At 41.5% G+C, this 21,380-nt stretch overlaps 1 protein-coding gene across 1 annotated transcript in view; it reads right to left on the reverse strand.

The window, feature by feature from the left end:
• Window positions 1–11,520: 11,520 nt before the first annotated feature.
• Window positions 11,521–21,380, reverse strand: part of GRPR (gastrin releasing peptide receptor) — a 40,435-nt gene continuing 30,575 nt past the window's right edge. The window contains exons 2-3 of the mRNA XM_077144848.1: window positions 15,050–15,401; window positions 11,521–13,447 (exon numbers count right to left, since the gene is read on the reverse strand). Coding sequence (XP_077000963.1) covers window positions 13,058–13,447; window positions 15,050–15,401 — 742 coding nt within the window. The 3' untranslated portion in view covers window positions 11,521–13,057. The remainder of the gene's footprint in view (window positions 13,448–15,049; window positions 15,402–21,380) is intronic.

Raw genomic sequence — 21,380 nt, forward strand, 5'->3', positions numbered from 1 at the left:
CAGCCCACCCTCTGTTTTGGCGACTACAAATTTACACTCATTAAGTATGCTCTGTGGCTGCTTTCATACTACATTGACAGAGTTGAGTAGTCTTGACAGAGACTGGTATGGTACACAGTGCCTAAAATATTTACTTTCTTGCCTTAGACAGAAAATGTTTCTCAACCTCTTCTGTGGTGGGAAAGACCAGCATTCAGACATTAAAATAGAATTCAAGACAGCATAGTACGGAAGCGTGGACCCATGGAGAAAGAGTAATCAATTGTGTGGTGAGACTTAAAATGATGCTGGGCCCATCAGGGCAAGCAGTCCTGCAAGGCTGATGTCACAAGCTCGTGTACTGCCAATCCTTGGGACACTAGAGGACCTTGCCACTCTGATGGTCAGAGCTAGTGTTCGCCACGCAGGCCACACTGTTTTAGTTTGCTAGCTGCCAGAATGGAATATACCAGGAACACAATGGCTTTTACAAAGGGGAATTTAATAGTTTACAGTTCTAAGGCCATGAAAATCTCCAAATTAAAGCAAATCTATAAAAATGTCCAAACCAAGACACCATCAAGAGGTTGCCTTCACTCAAGAAAGGCCAGTGAGTTCAGCGTTTCTCTCTTAACTGGGAAATCAGGTGGTGAACGTGGTGGCAGTCTGCCAGCTTTCTCTGCCGGCTTCTTGCTTCATGAAGCTCCCTCGGGAGCATTCTCTTGCCTCATCTCCAAAGGTCACTGGCTGGTGGACTCTGCGGTTCTCTCGTCATTCTGTCATCGTTTTGCTGCTCTCTCCTCATTCTCAAAAGGAACCCTCTCCAAACTGTCTCCTCCTTTATGGGATTCCAGTGAGCTAATCAAGACCCATGTAGAATGGGTGGAGACACATCTCCATCTAATCAAGTTTAATACCCACAATTGATTGAGTCACATCTCCGTAGAGATAACCTAATCAGGTTTCCAACCTATAGTACTGATTAAGGATTAGAAAAATCTGTTGCTCTCACAAGACTGATTAGGATTAAAACATGGCTTTTCTAGGGTACATAAATCCTTTCAACTGGCACACACACCCTAAAAAGGGGGTCCAAGGCTCTCAACCCAGAATGCCTCAGAAAATGTGTAGATATCCCCAGATGGCATAGAGGAGGTACCAGGCCCTAATGTGGATTTCTTCACAGCAAATGATGTCCTCGGCAGTGACCACAAACTTAATACGCCTAGGAATCACTCGGAGATCTATTACAATGCCAATTCTGAGGATTTCTGCATTTCTAACCAGCTCCCAGGTGACACCAACACTGCTGGTCCAAGGACCAGCCTTTGAGTAGTGAGGTCCTAGGTGACTCCCCAAAAGTGGACACACCAACATAAACTGTTCCAGCAAAGGGCACACTGGTGAGTCAGAGCTAATTCGGTCCTTCTGAGAAGCACTGAGGGGCACTGGGTTGTTGTGGGAGGCAGGAACGGGCACTGGAAAAAACTCTGAGGAAGAATCAAAGTTGAAATGTGAGCTGGAGCAAAATGCTTAACCTCTCAGACCTGGTTGGGGGTAAGGAGGGTGCTTAGAAACTCATTTTTATAATACTGAACATAGTTATCCAAGGGACAGGAGTCCATTCACAAAATGCTGTCCCATCTCTCTTGTATCAGAAACCATTGTTTATCAATATTGTGCCCAATGACTGGAAGATTCTCTGCCTGGTGTGTTACAAGGCATCCTGTGTGGGTCTGCCCTCCCCCTGGCAGAAGGGCCTAATAAACCTCTGTTCGCTTCACCTGTATTGTCTTCAAGTCAACAAATCTTCATTCTCCCGAAGCCATGTGGATTGGCCATGTGGGAACAGAAATCATGCAAGTTGCTTTTCACGTCCTCATTTATGAAATGAAGGGGTGTGTCCAGACATTATCAGGAGTATCTTCCAACTCCGACAATCCATGATTCTAAGACAATGTTACAGTCTGTATATTACTCTCTGTGCACGAATAAAGCTTGCTTTTCTGACATTGTAGGCAGCGTGCTTCCAAAGACAGAGTTTCTAGTAGGAAAAATCACCTGGGCTTTGGCGGTAGCTCTGAACAATTTACACGGACCAACCTAAATGTCAATTTGGCTTTTTTTGCCCTGGGTGCCTCTGACTCCAAGGTTTTATTAGTCTGTCCATCTTTCCATATAACCCAGGAAAACTAGAGATACAGGGCCTACCATAGGCACCGTGAGGAATTATTTACTTGTAGGTATTTACATTGTTGACACTTTGGGAGAACATTTGCAATTTAACCGTGGGTCATATGTGCCACACCTCAAGGGAGTGAGGTGCTTGGCAAGGGAAATGGGTGAGATATTGGTGGGTGCGGAGAGCCTCCGCACACCCACATTTGGGGGCCCCCTTCATATGGCTGCCAGTCTGACACTCTAGGAATTTTCTGACCGTGTCCAGTGGACATCCCTGGGGTTCCCTCTTCTCACCTGGAGTACAGGGAGATTAGAGAGCCTCTATTTGCATCCACTGTAGCTGGGTCATTTCATTGCTCTCAGCCTCCTTCCTTCTTACAACTTTGGGATCCTGGGCTTTTTTCCTGCTGCCTTATGTTTGCTGTTGCATATTTTAAATATTCCTGAAGACGTGAGCGCTAGCTAAGCCATTGCACCGATTTCACGTAAACGGGATTGGTGACAGAGAGAAAGAATTGGCTCCCTGACAATTGACCTTGTAAGAATGGATGAAACACTTCACGAACTAAATGCCAACTGTCCTCTCTGTCTTTGGAAATCCAGCTTTAGAATCGATTACCTTTTCTACACACACACACACACACACACACACACACACACACACAGAGTCCTCTAGATGGAATAGAAGAAAAAACAGTCTTCAGGCAGGCAGCAGGCTAGACTTCTGAGCTTTCAGCTGGATTTTCTCATTTTGGTTCATAATTTTTAAGACCCTTCCTGTTCTCTGATGCCAGGATTACCCCCAAAGGTAGTGTCTCATAAACTTCCATACTGAAACCCTAAAGAGAGCAATGTGGAAAAATGATTAGAATTATAATAGTATATGCTTTGTTTTGCTGCTATTCCACACTTAGAATTTTTTCTTACAGGAACATTTGGTCATGCAAGGAATGCTATATTTTATTCATTGCCACATGGTTCATTATAGCAAAGGATTGGAAACAAACTCAGGTCCAGCAGTGGGGAAGTGAGTAAAGAAATTAGGGTATGCTATGCTATGCTGTGGTCTAAGAAAGAATGAGGAAGCACTTTATATACCAACGAGGGAAAGATCTCCAAGATAATGATGTAAGCAAGGGGTAAAACAGCATATGTAATATGCTACCATTTCTGTAAAGTGGAGGTGGAATGTAGGAAAATACGTGTTTGTATTTACTTGTTTATGCATAAAAGCTGTGCATTAGTCTGCATAGGAAACTGATAACAATGCTCACCCATTGGAGGGGGGTGAAGAGAACAAGGAACAGTGGCCGCAGAATGACTTTTCACGGAATACCTTTTTATGCTTTTGAGTTTTGAACCAGGAGAACAACTTACCTATGTAAAAGTTTAAATAAAAATTTTTAAAGTGGAATAAAACAAAACAAAACTCCAGTGTCGTGAAGAACTACTTGAGGCACGTGTTTTTAAAAATGTGGTTTTGGTTTTTTTTTTACTCTGTATACCTATAATTTCTTTAATTAAAAAATAAATTTATTGCAGGTTTTAGGCCACCCTCCCAGAGGTTCTGAGTCAATGGTGGAATGGAGGACTCTGCATTTTGCAACAAGCAACCTGGAGGATTCTGTTGTAGGGGTTCAAGGAACCCAGGAACTATGGGGCAAGCAGCCAAGGACGATATTCATGCAATGCTTTTTAAAATTTATTTAACATTGAATACATGGATCTGTGCATTTCATAAATTATGCTTTATCATATTAAAGAATAAAACCGATTTCTTTTATTCTATGACTTAAATAACCAGCTTACTATGTGGCATTTGACAGTGTCATACAGACCATTGTACATTGTAATAGAGGCATTTGACGCATTTCTTGACAAATAAAAATTCAATTAAAAAACATTTTATAGATAGAGTTTTACATGGGCACATGCTGAAGTCTGCAAATTTAAAAGGATCTGAATAATTCATATTAATAATGTGAATTTTTTATAAGTAATTCATTATTCTAAGGAGCCAGGCAAGGCCGAGCCATGACATTATTTACACTAAGTACCACACCTGCAACTCGTTCCGAGTTACTTAACATAGAGTACATTTTCTAATGCAATAAATATTTACAGTTAATAGTAACAAGCACATTTATAATTTATAAAACATGAGTTTTATATTTAAAACAACACACAAAATGACATAAAGAGGTTGGTGCCATGGATTTTTACAACTTACTGAACGAACCGTTTCATCAAATTTTATTGCACAAAACTCGGCCGACTTGAAGACAAGAAAGGTCATGTTCAAATCAGTTAAGCCTAAATCACAGAAGCAATTTTTTTAAGAAAATCAGTTTGAGTTTCTTAATGTTGTATAAGTATTATCAACATCAGTAGCTAACATGGAAACAAAGTGATAAGAACATTTGGATTCACAACAGGCCCAGATTATATAATGTACATTAAATATTGAAGTCCTGAGTTATACCAAAATGTTCAAGTTTGTCTGGGAATTAATGAGGTCTTGAATGAATGAGTTTCACTACACATTAAAATGACCCTTTTTTAAAGGCCATAAAATTATGTGAGCCCTACCCTGTCATTGTATGCCTCTCTCTGGGAGTGAATTTCAAATTTGTGGGGGGGAAAGGGAAAAATAATCTCATTTTCTAGAATTGTGGGCTCAGAAAGGGTCTGAGTTTATGAAAGGCCACTCGGAAATAAATGCACTCCCAGGCTTCTTACCTACCCCTTAGTCCAGGGAATATTTCCCTACAGGTGTCCACCAGGCTCCAGGAAACCATCCATTGTCATATCTTACTCTTGTTTTTCCTCCAATCAATCCTAATTAAAAAATAGATGCCTAAAAGACACGAATAGACATTTCTCCAAAGAGGAAATACAAATGGCTAAAAAGCACATGAAATATGTTCATCTTCATTAGCTATTAGGGAAATGCAAATTGGAAACACAATGAGATATTATTTCACACCTATAAGAATGGCTGCTATTAAACAAACAGGAAACTATAAGTGTTGGAGAAGACATGGAGAAATAGGAAGTTATTCACTGCTGGCTGGAATGTAAAATGGTATAGCCTCTGTGGAAGACAGTTTGACAGTTCCTCAGAAAATGAAATATTAAGGTGCCCCATGACTCAGCAATTCCACTACTCTGTATACACCCAGAAGAGCTGAGAGAAGAGACACAAAGAGACATCTGCACATCGATGTTCATAGCGGCATTATTCCCAATTGCCAAAAGATGGAAACAAACCAAGTGTCCATCAACCAATGAATGGATAAACAAAATGTGGTATGTACATATGATGGAATATTACTCAGCAGTAAGAACGAATGAAGCCCTGAGCACGCAACAACATGAATGAACCTTGAGGACATAATGCTGACTGAAGTAAGTCAGACACAAAAGGACAGATATTATATGATTTCACTAATATGAACTAACTAGAATATGTAAACTCAGAGTCAGTCATAAAACATAAACTGTAGGTTACTAAGAGATAGATTGAAGCTAGAGAATGGGGAGCAGTTGCCTAATATGTACAAAATTTTTCACGAGGATAAACTTAAAATGGATAGAAATGAGGATAGCTCATTATTAGGATTATAAGTAATAAGTGCTGAATTGTAGGTGAATTTGGTTGAAAGGGGTTGTTTTAAGTCATGTATGTCACCAGAAGGAAAGTTGGAAGTTAAAATATAGAATTGTATAGCACAGTAAACCTTGAGGTGAATGTTGTTTAAGATTAACACTGCAAATGTAAATAGGTTCTTTCATGAGCTAGTACAAATGTACATCACTTATACAAAGAGTTAAAGATAGATTGGTATATGGAAAAAAGTAAACTGTTGCAAGCTAGGACTATAGTTAACAGTAATAGCTTAATATACTTTCATCAACAGCAACAAGTGTTACTACACCAATACTACGGGTTAATAACATGGGGGATAAGAGGTATTGGGGTATTTTGGGTTTTCTTTTTTTCTATTAGTTATTTTTCTTTTGGAGCAATTAAAACGGCTTAAAATTGAATGCGATGGTGATTGCACAACTAAGTGATGACACTGTGAGACTACTCGTTGTATACTTCAGATGGATTAAATGGAATGTGAATATATCTCAATAAAATTTGTATTTAAAAAAAACCAGGATGTCTGGATAGACTGTTCTCACTTGGGTCCTCTTTTTTGCACCTGGCCCTTAGCCAAGTTTTTCCTCTCCTGAATTAGGTACAGAGCCAGATGAGAAGCTTTCCCTGAGTTTCTGATTGCAACTGAATTATGTCTCCAGGGGCAACTGAACCAAGGCATGTCTCGTCTACCCACCTCACACTGCATTTCTGTCTGCAGTGAGTTCTCAACCTACATAGTTGGAAACGTCTTTGATGCCCTTTGTATATATTCTTTGACTCTATTGCCACATCAGGCCTTTGGACAAAATATAGAGGAGGGAACAGTGCTTTCTATTAGGTACAGTAGGCTTAATTTCTCACATGGCCCGGATTTGGGAAGCCATGCTGAGCAGTGGGCTAGCCGTGGACTTCAGATGTAACCAGGTCTAAATTCTAACTCTGCAAATTTAACTGACCTTGGAATGGTTAAGGAGTCTCTCTGAACATCAGCCTCATCATCAGAGTAGGTCTCAGTGTTTTGGTTAAGCTCTATATACATGTGCCCCACAGTGCCCTTGACACAATGCCAGTGTTTGGCGATTTTGAGTCCCTTCCTTTCTAGCACTTGGAAAGCCACAGGGGATTCCATTCAGTTTCAAACACATTCAGGATTCCAGGGAAACCCAAGTCCTGGAAATATCAGTCAAGTGGCTATGGCAGAGCCCTCTTCCTAAGTGTGTTGTAATTCAGATCCTGTTGTTTTTCTCCCAGTGGTCCCATCCTTGTAGTAACCTTCCACTTCATGGTGACAGGGAAGGTGGCTCCTGCTAATGTCTCTCCTGGGGCATCCAACAATGACCCCATTCATTCCCTTGTGCCAAGTTAAACCAATTCGTTTGGGGGCGACAGAATACCATATAGGCCGGGAAAGCAAGGATCAGTGCTGTCCTTCAGTATCACAGAACATGCTGTGAGAATGAAGCATGGTCAATACACGTAGGACCAAAGTCAAATCAGATGAAGTTGAACCATAGGGAATCGTCATTTTATAAGTTGAATGTGGCCCAATATTGTCAGTTTCATATGTCAGCCTCTAAGTTCCAAGGGTCTTTTGATCTAATAGTAGATGGTCGATAGTAAGGGAATTTGACATTTACAAATTTCCATAGTAAAGGAGGTAAAGCAGCTCTTGGGCCAGCAGGGACGTCTTGGATTAAATGAAGCAATGCATATAAAAGTGCTTTATAGGCTAATGAACACTAGGTAAAGGCAAACGTTGTTTTTTGTTTTTCATTTTTTCTCTTGGCCAAATTATGAACATAGACTATTCTAACCCAGGGACTCTTAAATGTAATATATGTACAGCATTGGAATTTGTTTTACATTTAGATAAATTCCATTGAAGGCATTTCTAACGTGAGGTTTCACAAGAGAAAAATCAGTTTTTTGGTGTGCTGTTGGTTGTCTGTTCTGGATATATTCAGCTGGAGTTCATCCTTAGCCCCTCCACCCCCCATCCCAAAGAGCATCTTCAAAGGGCAAAATTAAGGTAAGATTGCTTGGAATTAAAGTTGTTGTGTGTTTGTGTTGGGGGGTGGTGCCAGAGCCATGCAGTGGTTGGGGGGCGGTGGGAACAGTGACTGGATACAGAATAAAATAGAGCTTGTTAAGGCGTGGTTTCATTGAATAGCCCACACAAAGCCTGGTTCTATAAGATTGAAGAATTCCTTTGTTTTCAGCTGTCAATCCATTACATGTAAATGCGGTAAAAAATCAGACAAATGCTCAAGAGATGTTCCATTCCTCCCAACAGCCCAGGGCTAATTCAAAGCTACTCTCTAGCAAAGGATTCCCCCCTAGTGTGGCTGTGAAAGGTGCAAATGGTAAGAAAGTTTGCATCTGTCCCTTCCCCACCCAGATGCAAGTGTGTCCAATTCATTCTACTGTCATATAGTCAAGTTCCCAGGGTAGTTGCTTCTGCCTGCCTTCTGAGAAAAGTGACTTAGTCACATTTTAGTCCACAGATTGTGTATGTCATCCAACTTGAAGTCCCCAAACAAAGCAAATCTCTATTACCAGAAGCCACTGGTGCATAAAAAGACTCTGAAACCAGTAAACCAACTGCTACTTTTGGCATAACCTAGGTCTTTCTAACTCAAGGATGCCTGTGGGCTATGGCCAAGTTCATTTATTCCTGTTCATTGTGCCTTTTCATAACAAGCTGAGCTTGGTTCACTTCTAACAGCTTCTAAACAGTTTATTTATCTAAGGGTTCTTCATCTTCCAAGATGAAACCAAATGGTGGGGAGTGGGGGTGGGAGGGTTGGCAAAAAAGGAAAACCAGGGTTTGCTAATGAGCAGCTGCTAATGAGGGCAACCTGAAGGACAGAGTTTAACCAGCCACATTTATGGGGAATCATCAAATCAACAGGAGAGAAGGGAATGGGGGTGCTCTCCTTTTCTGTTTGCGCCAAGCAGGGAGGATCATCCTGCTGCAAAGTATCACTCCCAATAGCAGCTGCACCTTCCCTGCCAGCAGCAGCCATGGGGCAGGGTTGGGGGGTGTGTGTCTTTGCTTTGTTTATTGCTTAATCTATCACTGTTGAGCTGCTGGCTTCAGAAAGGCTCAATTTAAGATAGATTGAAAGGTAGTATTGGTCAATTGAATAAATACAGATGGTTTCCCAGAGCAAAAATTGATTTTTTTTTCCTTGCCAAAGAAATAAGCACTAAACGTGATTATCTTTGGAAGCCAGGCATGAAATGTCTCAGCTCTAGCCCCTGCTGCACTCTGCCCTGGCAGAGAGGTGATATGATAAGCATGTGGTCACTTGGGTCCTTCTCACCATGAAGATTATAGGTTCTTGAAGTGAAATAAGGACTTGACTTCCCCAGAGAAGGGCCTGGCTAAGTACTTCTCAATAAGATGGTCTGAGTCAACCCATCAGTTAGTTAATATAACAGTTTTAGGTATATTTAATTAATATAACAGCTTTAGTTTAAAGTCCTAGGTTGCTGGCTGGCAAAGTCCTCCTCTAACTCTTTCATTTAAGAGGTTCCCAAGAGCAATAAGATTTGCCCAAAGATACACAGCTGGAGCTAGACCTCAATCTCCTCACTCTGTGTTCAGAAACTAGGAAGGAGACCAGACACAATTGACACCATGACATTAACTGCAGGAGATATTAAGATGAGTCCTACTCATGCTTCCAAAGATATTTTGGATGTTCAGAGATGCTTGAACAAGTCACACCAGGTACCCAGAACACTGTATACCTTAGCAACTTAACTAGGCATGGAGTGATTTCTGCTCAAGGGTTTTGAAGCAAACCAAGTTGGTAAAAACTTGGAAACTTGTACAAAATAACAGATGCATGGAGGTAGAAGTGGGTGAATGAGAAGGAGTCCCTTCTCTATGGGAAGGGATTGAGCTATGCATTTTTTATTGTCTCTTGCAACTTTAATCTCCAAACATAACAAGTTAATGGAACACCATTCATACAAATGATTCCATGGAGCCCTGGAGGCCATAGAATAGTCGTTTCCTTTTATACCGCTATCATGCACCTGTGCATAGAATGGGAGTTGAAGGGATTTCCAAAGAACTGTTGTTGCAAGCATAGCAGAAGTGAGGCAACCCTGCTACACAAATGTTTTAGAGACAGAGTTCGAAACAATGAAGAGACTTGGAGAATTTTAGAGGTAGAGGGGACTTTAGCACTGTTCTCTCATCCTAGAGAGGAAAAAAATGGCCCAGAGAGAGAGGAAATGGATAGCTAAGGTCATACAGCTAGAGACAGAGTTGGAATGTGAGGTTAGAAATCTTGGTACTTCACCTACACCATCTGTCTTATTTTTTTAACTGTGCTACATAATTACGGGCTAGCAGGAAAGCAGGCATGTACAGTATATAAGAGGAAGAGGCTTCACTACAGCTTACACAGCTGTGAACACAAGTCTTCACAACTACCTTGGACCTAACTCTTAAAGCTCTGTGGACATTTTATAATTTGCCTAATTATAGAAATTCAAATGATATGCCACATCTAAAATTTGAAATGGTCTTTAAACCAAACACTTCTTTGGATCAAAAAGCAAAAATTTTTTCATGTGTGCCATGTGGTAAAGAGAGTTGACACACACACACACAAACACACACCTGGATACAGAAAACCTGAAAAAATTATCTTAGGATGTAAGGAATACACACTAAGGTGCATTTTCAGAATTTGGATTTATTTAAAAGTGGGTGTTATGTACTAACTTGTGTCCCCACAAAAGCTATGTTGAAGTTCTGATGCCTAGTCTCTCAGGATGAGGCCTTGTTTGGAAATAGGGTCACTGCAGATGGACTTAGTTAAGATGGGGTCACACTGGAATAGGGTGGGCCTTTCATCCTATATGACTGGTGTCCTAAGAAGAAAGAAGGCCATGTGATGAAGGAGGCAGAGACAAGTGATGCAGCTACAAGTGAAAGAACTCCAAGGATTGCTGGCAACTGTCAGAGGCTGGCAAAGGAAAGGAAGGGTTCTCCTTCCATAGAGCATGACCTTGCTGACACCTTCACTCCAGATGTTTGACCTTCAGAACTGTGGGACAGCACATTTCTAGAGGTTAAAGCCACTAGGTTTGTGGTAATTTGTTAACGGCAGCCCTAGTTAACTAAGATGGTGGGTTGTAATGTTTGCAATTGGTCAGAATTGGTCTGTCCTCAAGTCAAGGAAAACTAGATTCAGGGTTTCTAAACTAAGGTAGTCAAACTGCTTAGAGCCAACTTTACTCATTTAGATAAATATTTTGGTCTAGTCTGTCCCTGCACATGGGTTTTTTCATAAATCCTCCTCTGCAGTAGAAATAAAATGTATGTGTGTCTCATTTTCTATCAGTTCCTAATGTTAAGCACCCTGAAATTTTCTCATACATATTCAGACAGAAGTTCATATTACTGAAATTTTTAAAAGCGATGTTTAAAAATTGCCTCCCACAGGCATGGTTCCCGGGGGTGTGGAACTTCCTGGCAGTGTGGGACAGGGATTCTGGAGTGGGCTGGGACTCAGCATCAAGGAATTGAGAAAAACCCTAGAATGGGCTGAGACTTAGCATCAGGGGATTGAGAGAGCCTTCTTGACCGAAAGGGAGAAGAGTGGGGTGAGGCGGGGCGTCGGTGGCTGGGAGATTCCGGGCGGAGTCAAGGGGTTGTCCTGGAGGTTGTTCTTGTGCATTGAGTAGATATCATCTTGTTATTTGGGATGTAGTGGAGAGGCTGGAGGGAACTGCCTGGAGGTGTGGAGCTGTGTTCTAGTGGGCATGTTTCTTGAGGATGATTGAATAATGATATAACTTTCACAGTGTGACTGTGTGGTTGTGAGGGCCTTGTGTCTGATGCTCCTTTTGTCTGCCGTGTGAACAGACGAGTAGAACTTATGGAGTAGAAGTGAATAAGAGGGGGAATAAATGCTGGAATGAATTTGGTTTGAAATGCTGGTGATCAATTAGGGTGGGGGGTGGGGGGTATGGTATAATCTTTTTTTTTCTTTTCTGTGTTTGTTTTATTTCTTTTTCTGTTGTCTTTTTGTTTCTTTTTCTGAATTGGTGCAAATGTTCTGGGAGGTGGTGAGTGTGCAGCTTGGTGATGATGTTGTGAATTACTGATTATATATGTTAATGTTTTATTTGGTTTGTTAATTTTCTTAATTAATAAATACATTTAAAAAATAATAAAAATTAAAAAAAATTGCCTCCCACAAACTTTATGCAGAGTTAACATTAAGTATAAGCATATTTCTAATTTCAATCAAATATGAATCCTGCCTTCTCATGTATTGAAGATACTGCTTCCATGAAGCACAGGTAAGAATGATCAAAATCTAAGTTAACACATCTGGCTGAAAACCAGTATCCCAAGAATAAACGCAATACTATATACACTTAAAAATATTGGGTGAATTGATAGCATGGCCAATTTTTTTTCCTAAAAGGATTTCTCTTCCATGGTAGAATCACACCATGGATGATTAAACTTTGGTAATGGCAAATGGACCTACCTCCATTGAGGTAGAATTCAGTGTGTGCAGTATTATACTTCACAGCCACACATTAACCTTGATCTGTGTCGTTATGTGTTCAGTTGTGTTTAAGTCTTAAAATTAAGTACTGAGTGTTTCTCCAATGTCCTCAGTAACATCTTTTTTTTGTTTTGAAAAAAAAATCAGTGTTCGTGGTTTACTTTTTATTCAACTGGTTTTCAATGGTTTCAATTAAGTGACTGATCCTCATACATGGGGTTCTTGCATGGAGTTGACTTTTCATGTTAACAGTATAAATAAAATTTGTTCCTTGGTTTATGTATTATATTTTAAAAGCACTAGTTTTGCTTAAAGAAATGGCAAGGTGAAGTCTTTTACAAAGTGCTTATTCAAAATATGATTTCTCTTCTCCATAAATCTGGTGGTTCACATACTTTCCATGATTTAATTGGCCATGCCTGTATATCTAGACTTGATGCTTAAAATAATGACTCTTTATTTGTTCCCATTTCTATAAAAGGAAATGTTTTCCCTGTATCAGGAGAAGCATTCACAGGTTGAAATGGTACATGTAAGCCTTGATGGCGCCTTTGAAACATAACAGTGATCTGTTTGCCCACCCCACCCCCTTTGCCCACACCTAAAGGTCTTTATTAGGTACAGAGACAACAACAGATGTGAACATCCCTGCCAGCATCAAGGCAAAGCCAGGGGTCCCCAGGGGGCAGGGCCAATGGTCAGACTAGACATACCCCTCATGACAGATGTTGCCATTGATGAGGCTGAACGTGGCCACAGAGGGGTTGGTGTTCTTGAATGAGGTCATGCAGGTGGTGCTTCTGCCTGTGCTGGCAGAGCGGGACAGCAGGCCAGGTCGGCAGCAGAGGAGCTGGGTGTTGAACTGTTTCCTGAAACTCTTGCTCAGCAGGTAGAGGGCAAAGGGGTTCACGCAGGAGTTGGTGAAGGCCAGAAGGCGGGCGCAGATGCTGGTGACAAAGTGGAGCATGGAGGTGTCCACCTGGGAGTAGTGGTAGGAGCGGTATAGGTAGATGACATGGTTGGGGAGCCAGCAGAAGGCAAAGAGGCCCACGAACACCAGCACTGTTTTGGCAAGTCGCTTCCTGGATTCCATCTAAGAAGAGAGTCACAGAGAGAGACAGAGGGACCAAGGGATGGTATCAGAGGGACACAGAGAGACAAGGATTCAGACAGAGAAAGAGACAGGGAAACAGAATTAGGCAAATAGAAAGACGGGCTCATACAGCCACAGGAAAAGAGTCCAATAGGAGAGGACAAGAGAGAATCAGAGAAGACAACAGAAACCAAAAAAGAAAAGAATCAGGTACTCAGAGACAGAAGAGCCAGGAAGCAGAAACCCACGAGGTAGAATTCAGTTAGAACACACCTCTGAGACCAGATCTATAAACAAAGTTGATTACATGCTTGAGTGGATTGCACAGTGAAATTCTAGGAAGTGCCCTCTTTTTCCTCGGGAGAACACAGGTGCAGTTTATCAGCCAGGCGACTTCATGTCTTTCTTTGCTCCACAGTTAATAATTTCTTACTCCCTCTGATACTCAAAGCAACAGCTAGCTTTGTTCTTCCCCATTGGTCGAAGCAAGATAAGTCCCTGCTATTATTCATTTTTAAATCTCAGGTTATTTCTAGATAGGTCTTCTCTATCTTACTATACCAGAAGGTTCTCAGATGAAGCAGCTTAGCATCCCTTTTTGCTCTCAACTCTCTGCCACCACAGGGGGGAACATGTTTCCCATGAAAGAACTCGGGGTGCAATGGATGTTCACCAATGAGAGGGCTTTCATGTTGGGAAATGCTTCACTGAGAATGGCCACTCTTTCCCCACAACTGGGGTGAACTTTACAGAGCGAGGCCTTCCACTGAGTAAGCTATTCCTTTTAGTGGGGTAGGGGGTCTTTCTGCTTTTCCATCATAAACACCACATGATCTGCATCTGAGCTGGAAGGCCAGGGAAACCAACAAAAGGGAGAAAGCCAGAGACCCTGGTTTCCACCATCCCACCTCAGAGATGAAATTATGGAGGATGAGTATGCGGGGGGTGGGGGGGTGGAACTTGGGGGGTGGGTAGGAGAGGGAGTCTAACATGTCCAGAGGGCATCCTGCATGCTGGTACTCTACTCTTTACATACACTCTCTCTTATAATCCTCCAACAGCCTTTCAACATGGGGATCATTACCCTATATTATGGATAAGAGAATCGAGGCTCAAAGAGGGCCAGCAAGAAAATCACAAAGCCTGGCTTTGAATCCAAATCAGCATGAGTCTATCTGAATCTCACTACTTCTTTTTCTTCAACCAGCCTCATTTTCCTGCCCACTATGTTTTATCTCCATGAGCTATCCAAACAATATGATTGGGGTTTAAGGAAGTCACATCCTTAGGAGCCAGAACACTTGTTTGTTTTTTCCCCAGATTTTTCTCAGAAAGAAATCCACACTTCAAATCTCTCAGATTCTCAAACCTTCACTATTGAGGTGTTGAACCTGAGAGCAAAATGAGAAAGAAAACCTGAATTTTTTGGCTTCAATAGCTGCTAAGAGTTTTGATTTAACAACTAGCCCCAGATAACCTACCTCCTCTAATTGCAGAATCAGGCAACAGAGCCATTTAGATGCTGTCCTTGTCAGTGGGGCCGCAAAGAAATGCAAGAGGCCAGATCCCCAAAGAAGGAATGAACCAATCCTTAACACTTACCTGCTTCTTGACATGTATGTTCCCTTCTACGGGCAGATTGTAGGCGCTCTGGATGAGATTTCTGGCAATGAAGTAGTAGTACACAGAGATGATGGACAGTGGAATGATGTAGAAGACCAGGAAGGAGGCCGTGGAGTGGATTTTGGGGTGCAGTTCATTGGAGTGTGGATATGGGGCACAGCTAATGAAGGTCTTGTTGGTGCTTTCCTCGTGGAAGGGATGCAGGTCAGAAAACACGGCCTCTGGGATGGCCAGCAGCATAGAGATGACCCAGATCAGGGCGGCTTTGAGGCAGATCTTCATCAGGGCATGAGATGCTTGGATATCCATTGGTCTGACGATGGCTTTGTACCTGGGGTGGGAAAGAGGAGACTTTCAAGTAAGATGCCCAAGGACTAGGGTGAGGTATGGCAGGTGCCTGGGGTGCAAAACTTAAGGAGCTGACACCTGAGACTCAGAATTAGAGCTCTGAAGTTATGAAAGTCAGCATTACCCCATATAGGAACTGTTTAAAAAGTTGAAAAAGAGATCTGACTTAGAGTAGACATATGAATGAAGCTGATCAAGATAGAACTAAGGTAAAAATCAGAATACAGGGTGTGTTAGTTAGATTCAGTTGTCAACTTGGCCAGGTGAGCATACCTAGTCTTGTTGCTGTGGACATAAGCCAATGGTATGTGAACCTCATCTGTTGCTAATTACATCTGCAGTCGGCTAGGAGGCGTGTCTGCTGCAATGAGTGATGTTTGACTTAATTGGCTGGTGCTTAAATGAGAGAGTGCAATGTAGCACAGCTAAGCAGCTCGGCATACCTCATCTCGGCACTTGCAGCTCAGCCCAGGCCTTTGGAGATGCAGAAAGAAGTCACCCCGGGGAAAGTTGTTGGAATCCAGGGGCCTGGAGAGAAGGCCAGCAGAGACCATCCTGTGCCTTCCCCACGTAAGAAAGAACCTCAGTGGAAAGTTAGCTGCCTTTCCTCTGAAGAACTAACAAAATAAATCCACTTTTATTATAAGCCAATCCATCTCTGGTGTGTTGCATTCCGGCAGCTAGCAAACTAGAACACAGGGTAAAGGATGATATCGTTCATATTTTAAAACTTCAACTTCTAAATGAGACCAAAAGGAGAGATGTTTATTTGGTGCAAAATTTGTATTTGGGGTAGTGCATTTCCTAATCTAATTTGCATGGTCAGTTTAGTTGAACATCATAAGTACATGGTATCTTGAATTGGGTATGAGATTTTGTTCATTTGTCCAGGTTAATATGATGCCCCATATATCCAAGAGTAATTCGGGCAGCAAATGAAGCATTTGCAAGGTCCCCTTGGGGCACTGGGAAGAAAGGAGGAAATGTTCAACTTTCCCATCTGGAAAATTTCTGATATTCTCGCAAGCAGTGGAGACAACCAAATCAATAGGCCGAGCCCTCCATCTTAGGGTTTGCCCCTATGAAACTTACCCCTGCAAAGGATAGGCTATGCTTACTTAAAATTATGCCTAAGACTCACCCCCAGAGAACTTCTTTTGTTTCTCAGATGTGGCCTCTCTCTCTAAGCCAATGCAGCAAGTGAGCTCACTGCCTTCCCCCTACCTGGAACATGACTCCCAAGGGTATAAATCTCCCTGGCAATAATTTAAGGAGCTACTCACCCTCTGTTCTGTGCAAGTGCTGACACTGAGCTGGCATGGACCTAAAAGTGAGTCCCTCCTTAAATTTCACTCTCCAGGCACCTGGCTTGCTTCACCCTAGTTCCTGTGCCACTGGAGGCCTACCCTTCTCCAGCAGTGATATTCTGCCTAAATTCTCTCTTGATTTTAAGACTCTTTCTCAGAAAAGCTGAGGTTCCTTTCATTCGTCTTAAATCATAGAAATTACTCACAAAGCATTTTGCTGCCCAAAGAAGGACCCAGGGACAAGGGACAAGGAGGTCTTTTTTTGTTGGCAAAGCCTTCATTTTTCAGTATTCAATTACAGCTCAGGGAGCCTTAAGTCATTGGGTATTTTAAATATACCTTTTTCACTTTTCAAAGGAGGCAGAACAAATGGCCCACTGAAAGAGTTATGCCTAGGAGCCTTCCCGCAATCATCAAATTCATCTTCCCCTTTCCCTCCTACTCCAGCCTCATCTTCTATGGCAGTATTTAGGTCCTTCCTGGTCTGTGTGCTGTTTGTGCTCCTATCTTGGGCTGGGTGCTATGGGAGGTGAACACTGAGAGAGAGTCAAGGATGCAAAAGGGCTATTGGGGAGTTATATCTGTGAAAGAAAAGGGAAGGAGGCAGGATAAGGTTGAGGTAGCTTTCAGGTCTTAATGCAGACCTATCAAGGTCTCCATGAGCTAGGATAACCAAATGTCCTGGTTTGCCCAGAATTTTCACAATTCTAACACTGGAAGCTGTGCATCCTGGGAAACACCTCAGTTCTGGCAAACTGAGATCCAGTGGGAAGCTCAGGGGTAAAGAGTGCCCAGTGGAGAAGTTGTGTCTTGGGTAGAAATGGCCAGACCCTTGTACCAACATCTTGTTTAGGTATTGGCTGGGGACCACCCTAAGAAAAGCGTGACCTCGGCTACTACCTGGCTCAGTCATTGGATGGGTTACAATGGGGAGCCTGAGAAAACCATGAATATAGCTTGCAAGGCCTATGATACTCTATCAGGGACATTAGCAATAGGGAAATACTTATTTCCTGCTCCTCACATATTCATGTTGAGAGACCTCCATTGAGTTACCATTCTTGGCCACGCCCTCCTCCTCACTCACTTTCCTCCTCCCTCCAGGGAAGAGGGAGTGAGTTATTAAGGAGCAAGTTGGGGAAAAAGAGCCTGGTATGTGCACTGGACTCAGGGAGGCCAGTTGTTGTTCAAGTGCCCCCAATTAGGAGAACAGTACATTTAATATGGGAGACAAGTGTGTCTGCAAGCTTCTCGTGTCTGGGTACCTAAGTCTCATTCTCCAAACAGCTTTACCAATCATAAAAGCAATGATTTTTATCACTGTCTGCCTGATTTAAAAAAAAACTCTCTCTCTGTTCCAAGGTTGTTAGGTAGGGAAGACAAGGATGTTATTTTGGGCACCCCCAAAACTCAACAGTCAAGAACAATACTGCATTATTCTCGTCAGTGTACCAAAGATTGTGTCACCATCTATAATCAGTATTAGTTCATTCTACACAATTATAAAAAACATAAACATTTCAAAGGAAGATTTCTTCTGGTGTCTTCTTTATTCACTCATCATTTCAAACCATTTTATTCTTAACTTAGAAGGTAGGCAAGGAATTGATATCTTTAATTAAAGGTATGTGAACATCTTCAACCAAAGATATATATGACTAAATATATCTCCAGTCAATTGATTGGAGCTAAAAGGGTGGAAATGACTTGTAGCTGTATTTTCTGAGAGAGAGCAGTCTTAAGTGCCATTAACTTTCTCAGTAAAAGTGATTCACCCATGCATGAATCAGAAACCAGATGGAACAGCTTTCCTCCTCCTTTCTTTGTAGTATTGTACTCGTAGGTGCAAACTGCCATGGTAACTATTGAGGTACTATTTCAAATTCACAACTTTTCAAATGTAAAAGAGAAGATAAAAACATTTCTTTTCTAGTTTTGTGAGAAAAATAATTCAAATTGAAATCTAATTAGACCTCTAGCTCAGGAAATACAGGGATAGAAGAATTTGTTGAACAATGTCATGAGGATACAATCAACCAAATCTTGAATTGGAAAATTCTACAGGAATGAGGGCCCCATTTTTTTTTTTTTGGACAGATCCATGGCCCAGAAAAAGCTGAGAAAAGGGATACAGACAGACTGAAATGTGGAAGACATATCAACCAAATGGAATGTATGGACCTCTTTTGGATTTTGATTCAAATACACCACCCATAAAAAGATACTTTTTAGACCATTGAGGAACATTGAGCACAGATGCATTATTCGCGATATCGAGGAGTTTTTCTTTAATGTTTTGGGTGTGATCATGGTATCTGTGTATGTTTTAAAAGACTTGGTCTACTAAAGATTATACACTAAAATACTGGCCAGTGAAACTGAGATTTGTTTTAAAACATTCAGATATATTCATATATTACTTGTGCAATTATAAAATAAGTAAACATGCCTTGCAAATAACATTCTATTATGGAATATTCTTAACGTATCAACGAAATGAAAGAAACCCCATTTACCAAGCTCTTGCTTGTGCTAAGCAGACAATGTCATCTACATTATCTCTCATTTATGTTCCAGACAACCCTGATGGGTAGGCTCTATTATTGTCATTCTACAAGTGGGAAATTGAAGTTTAAGAGGTGGTAGAGTTGACATTCAATTTAGTACTGACTCCTTTCAAGATACCATAGCTCTTATAGAAGAAAGCTCTGGGTAAATCCTTTCTAGAGACAAAGAAACACACCAGAAGTACCAAATGTTTCCTGGAAGTCTAATGGTTCTATACAGCATGGAAAATACAAGTCTTTTTTCTCTTCTGGTTTAGACTGCCTTGCCCAGAGCTCCCAATTCTGGGAGACACCAAGGGGTTGCTCCTGTTTAGGAATGATGGCTGGTTGGTCTGGGTTGGATACCTGATCAAAACCAGCTAATGAACTGCCTAGTCAGCTACCGAAGATCAGCATTTACACTGAAAAAGAGAGAGGGTGTAGTTAGTCAGTGATAGATGCTAGAAATGAAAGATTTTGATGTTGCGGAAGAAGTCAGGACAGCTATGTGGAACCATGAACAAGATCAATAAGCACAGTAGGTGGATTGAGAAAGAGAGAGGAAGAATAAGACAGACATATGAGGAGAAGTTGGGGTGGGGTGGCCCTATGTCACACAGAGGGCCCTTGGTTTCTGGTCCATGAACTACTTTTGAATGTCCAAGAGCTCTCCTGTGAGAATCTTACAATATTCCCATCCCATTTTCCCTTGGATTAGTTTGAATGGTTTCTGTTCTTTGCCAACGAAAAGAGCCTCAACTAAAATGTTAGACATAATGGCTGTTTAATGTTATCACCAAATTTATTTCCAGGCTTATTTCGCATAGATCATGCCTCACTTGCTGCCCTCCGAAAGGATGAACTTTCAACTTTCAATTGGACTTGAGACTTTCTAATCTACACACCGTTCTTAAATTCTCTATTACTTTCCTGCCTCCCTTCTTTCTTCGGGCCCAGTCCCAGAGTCTCCATTCATCTGAAGCTCATCCTTCCCAGGTTCCAGCTTAAGTATCATCTTGGCAAAGCTTTCGGGAAAAATGTCAGCCTTGACAATTCCTGTTCTTTCTCCCTACTTGTCTGACTTCTATGACAAGATTTTCAACTCTTCTCATTTTATGCTTGCCGTGCATTATCTTAATTTGCTTGCTGATTTTCCATGGGTGTGTATTTTCTACCTGACTTTCTCATCACTTTCCTGAGGGCAGGGGTTTATGTCCTCTTCTCTTCTTCTTTCTGTACTCTGAAAATGTCCCAGTGCCCTGTTCTGTGTACCACTTGTTTCAAAATAGGGACTCAGCAAATACTTGCTAATTAATCGACTAATGATATATGACCTTGCAGACATATCTCTTTTATCCAACTTCTCGCAAAGGAGAGAGCAGATTCACTTTTACACACTTGATCGGTAAAAAGCATTCTTTCATAGGCTGACAAATTAATTCACACCTATGATAATATGGGGCTTTAAGACAATTGCTTTCCATTTCTGAAAACATCTGTGCTTCATTTTTCTTATGCAAACATTGGAAAGGTCACAAAAACGTTCTCTGTAACAAGATTAATGTGTCAAGGAGATTCTTGGCAAGTAGAAGCAGCTGGCTTCCACACTCAGGGTTGGAGACCTTTGCCCACAAAAAGGTACGCCTTTTATTCAAATATGGGCAGTTTGTTTATTTTCAAAGATCCAGCATTTCAGCCCTTATTTGTCCATAATTACCTACTGCAGTCTGTAGGAATTGCCCAACAACAATATATTTAAACCTCCAAATCCGATTCAAATGCACACTACGTGGAGAGAACTGAGGTGAAATGAACCCAGTGGTCTCTAGGGTAACTGACACATTGTCTGCATTTAAATTAGATTCCCCCCTAATAAGATTTGACAAAACTATTAAACATCAGCTTTATTTTCTCCTGAGAATAACACCAGGAAGTTTTCTGAAGAAATATGAGGTGATTCTTAGCTGCCTTGTAAGATGACTACAACTTAGGGCAAATAACTTTGAGCTATTACTCTGCAAATGGAGGCTTGCTGGTCCTCAGTATCCATCCTACCATTCAAATATGTGACAGATTACAGCCATTTTTTTCTGTCCTCCTGTCCAGGCT

Source organism: Tamandua tetradactyla, chromosome X (genome assembly GCF_023851605.1).
Source record: "Tamandua tetradactyla isolate mTamTet1 chromosome X, mTamTet1.pri, whole genome shotgun sequence".
NCBI lineage: Eukaryota > Metazoa > Chordata > Mammalia > Pilosa > Myrmecophagidae > Tamandua > Tamandua tetradactyla.